This window comes from Microtus ochrogaster, chromosome 24 (genome assembly GCF_000317375.1).
Source record: "Microtus ochrogaster isolate Prairie Vole_2 chromosome 24, MicOch1.0, whole genome shotgun sequence".
NCBI classification, from domain to species: Eukaryota; Metazoa; Chordata; class Mammalia; order Rodentia; family Cricetidae; genus Microtus; species Microtus ochrogaster.
In genome coordinates this window covers 25,321,494-25,324,109 of record NC_022024.1, presented here as the reverse complement: position 1 = coordinate 25,324,109, position 2,616 = coordinate 25,321,494, and the positions used below count along the sequence as shown (strand labels likewise).

The 2,616-nt window shown below is 42.5% G+C and overlaps 1 protein-coding gene across 4 annotated transcripts in view; it reads left to right on the top strand.

Moving 5' to 3' along the window:
- Positions 1–2,616, top strand: part of Dcn (decorin) — a 32,916-nt gene that overhangs the window by 1,974 nt on the left and 28,326 nt on the right. The window contains exons 1-2 of one of the 4 annotated variants that reach the window (XM_005358131.3): positions 46–126; positions 2,196–2,447. In XM_005358131.3, coding sequence (XP_005358188.1) covers positions 51–126; positions 2,196–2,447 — 328 coding nt within the window. In that variant the 5' untranslated portion in view covers positions 46–50. Of the gene's footprint in view, positions 1–45; positions 127–1,208; positions 1,405–1,890; positions 1,974–2,195; positions 2,448–2,616 lie in introns of those variants that run through there. The other 3 variants (XM_013350393.1, XM_005358133.3, XM_005358132.2) reach the window with 3 other exon arrangements.

The window sequence follows — 2,616 nt, the reverse complement described above, 5'->3', positions numbered from 1 at the left end:
AGAGAGAGAGAGAGAGAGAGAGAGAGAGAGAGAGAGAGCAAGTAGCCGAAATGGTATGCAGTCTGACTGTAGCCAGCTTTAATCTAAAGGAAGGTTGTGCAGAGAATTCGCACTATTTTAACAAGGGTAAGCAAATATAAATGATGAGGGTTCGTCTGAGCCAGGGGCTCAACATTTCCTTTTTTGGGTTGTTAGGGAAGCTACCAGGCATCTCTGCTCAGGGGAATGGATTACCAAGAGACATCTGCACTAACTCTCCTTACCCTTTATTAAAGCTGAGATTACTTTGACTCATGCTTTCCCCTGAAAATTATAAGACTTTAAACATGCGAGGCCAGCAACCCTGTGGTAAACCATAAACATTGTATTTCAATGTTGAAATGGTTAGAAGGCGTCTCCTTTATGGCCATCCAAGTAAACTTCTTGCCAAAACAATAACCTCCCTTTTAAGAGAGACCCAGTAACTCAGTGGGAATGGCCTGCTAGAGGACACTTTTTTGTTGAACTTGGGGGCAGTTAAGTGAATTACGATCTTTATGACCTTTTTAATTGATAATCAAAATCCTGAATGGGGTGTGCTGTTTTATACATACTCCAGTATTCCTGCAGTGATGCTACAGTATTTAGACATATTCCAATAAACTAAGAATAAAAGGGAAATTTTTTAAAATCACAAAGCATTTCTGTCTTTGCTAGTGGATCAGGTAAAAATGTCTAGGCTATAGATACTATGTCTGGTCAAAGAGGCTGTTTTCTTTCCTTTTCTCTTTTTTGGTAGCTATGATGGACAACTGGGGCACAAGCAGCATTGTGTTTGCATTTACAGAGGCACAGCTATACAAGAGTAAATGTATAATTCTAAGTTGAGATCATGAGTCTAAAAGAAACAGTGACAATAGGCTTGGAAATGACTTCTAAGAGCTGCAGAGAGATCTGTGGCCATCCCATCTCAAAATAGGTTGCTTGATCTCCATTTAAGCGAATGTATTTTGTTGTTTAGACTGTCCATTTGGAGTTATTTCATTCATATCTAAATAACTTGACATTTGCCGTAGATAGACACTTTGTGTTTTAATGCTTCGGATCTGTTTGGTTTCTTGGAACCAGTGGAATACACTGTATTGTTAATAAACTGATGGTTAGCTGAGTCATTCGTGTTCAAAATATTGTGCAAGGCACACAGAACAAGGAATAATAAGTCACGCCCCGAGGAAGAACATCCGCTAATGTGGGGGACAGAGTGAACACACAAAACACATTATAATATGTGATAAGTTCATTAAAAGAGGTCAGAACAGCATACTTGGGATCCCAGAAGACGCAGAGAGCAAACGCCTTGGATGAGTCAGGAATTACAGGAGGGAAAGCCAGAATCTCGCATAACCATTAAACTTTCCTCGGAAGGTAGGTAAGCAAAATGGTAAGGGGGGGGGTCTGTCTGTGCGGTCAGGATTGAGTATGTCCTCAAGAGAGAGAAAGAAATGAAGAGAAAGGTAGCATTAAGTATCAATTGGTACCAAATAGTGAACGGCTTCACGGGCAACTCAGGAAACACGGTTATCACTGATAAGTCATGGGATGAAAACAAACAAAAGCAAGGTGAAGCTCAAGTGTTAGACAATGACTTGGGCAGCAATGTGGAAGATGGTCTGGGATAACAGAAATGCTCAGGGCAGAAATGTGTAGGAGCCTCTCACAACACCTTAGGAAGGGCGTGAGAAACCCTAGACCTAGGGAAATGCAGGGGCATCTGGAAACGAACATGGCTTGATGAGGTGCCTCTGGTTGGACTTGGAGATGTCTCAGTGTATAGGCAGAGGTTTGATCGTGGTACAGCACTGCTGAGTGAGCATGGAAAATACCGACGTGATCTCTTATTCAGAAACAACTGGCCAGTGATGTGGCAGCTCATCATTTAAATCCAGGCCACTAAACGAAAGCAAGTGATTTTAGTACCGTTTGGATTGCTACCGGTAAGCAAATGGTGTATGTGTCCCGTAGTCGCCTTTACCGCCTTTCAGAGACTTTTTGAATGCCTGACTTCATCACAGTGTTATTTTTTGTTACTATATTTTTTTTCTTTATTTTTCTCTGTACTCACTCTGCTATGGGATATTTTGTAAACAAAAAAAAAAAATAATGCATGAATTAAATGACAACCTCGCTCCTCCTAATCCCTTCACTTTGCTTTTCAGGTCCCCAGGTTGTGAAAATACGTGAGATAACCATGAAGGCAACTCTCCTCTTACTCCTCCTGGTGCAAGTCTCTTGGGCTGGACCGTTTGAACAGAGAGGCTTATTTGACTTCATGCTAGAAGATGAGGCTTCTGGGGTAGGCCCTGAAGATTCTGGTTTTCCTCCTGATCTCCCACACCTGGAGCCCCTGGGACCCGTGTGTCCCTTCCGCTGCCAATGTCATCTTCGAGTGGTCCAGTGTTCTGACTTGGGTAAGTGAGTCCGGCCAATCTTGCGCATCTTCTTCAGTGAAGTGGGAAGTCTCGGTGATTGGCATTTTCAGGATTTATCTCTGTGATTCCAGAAGTGAGAGACAGCGCCACCTAACGAGGAGTAAAGAAAGCTGTCAAGGAGAAGGGGAATTGAGACCAGGACTCCTTA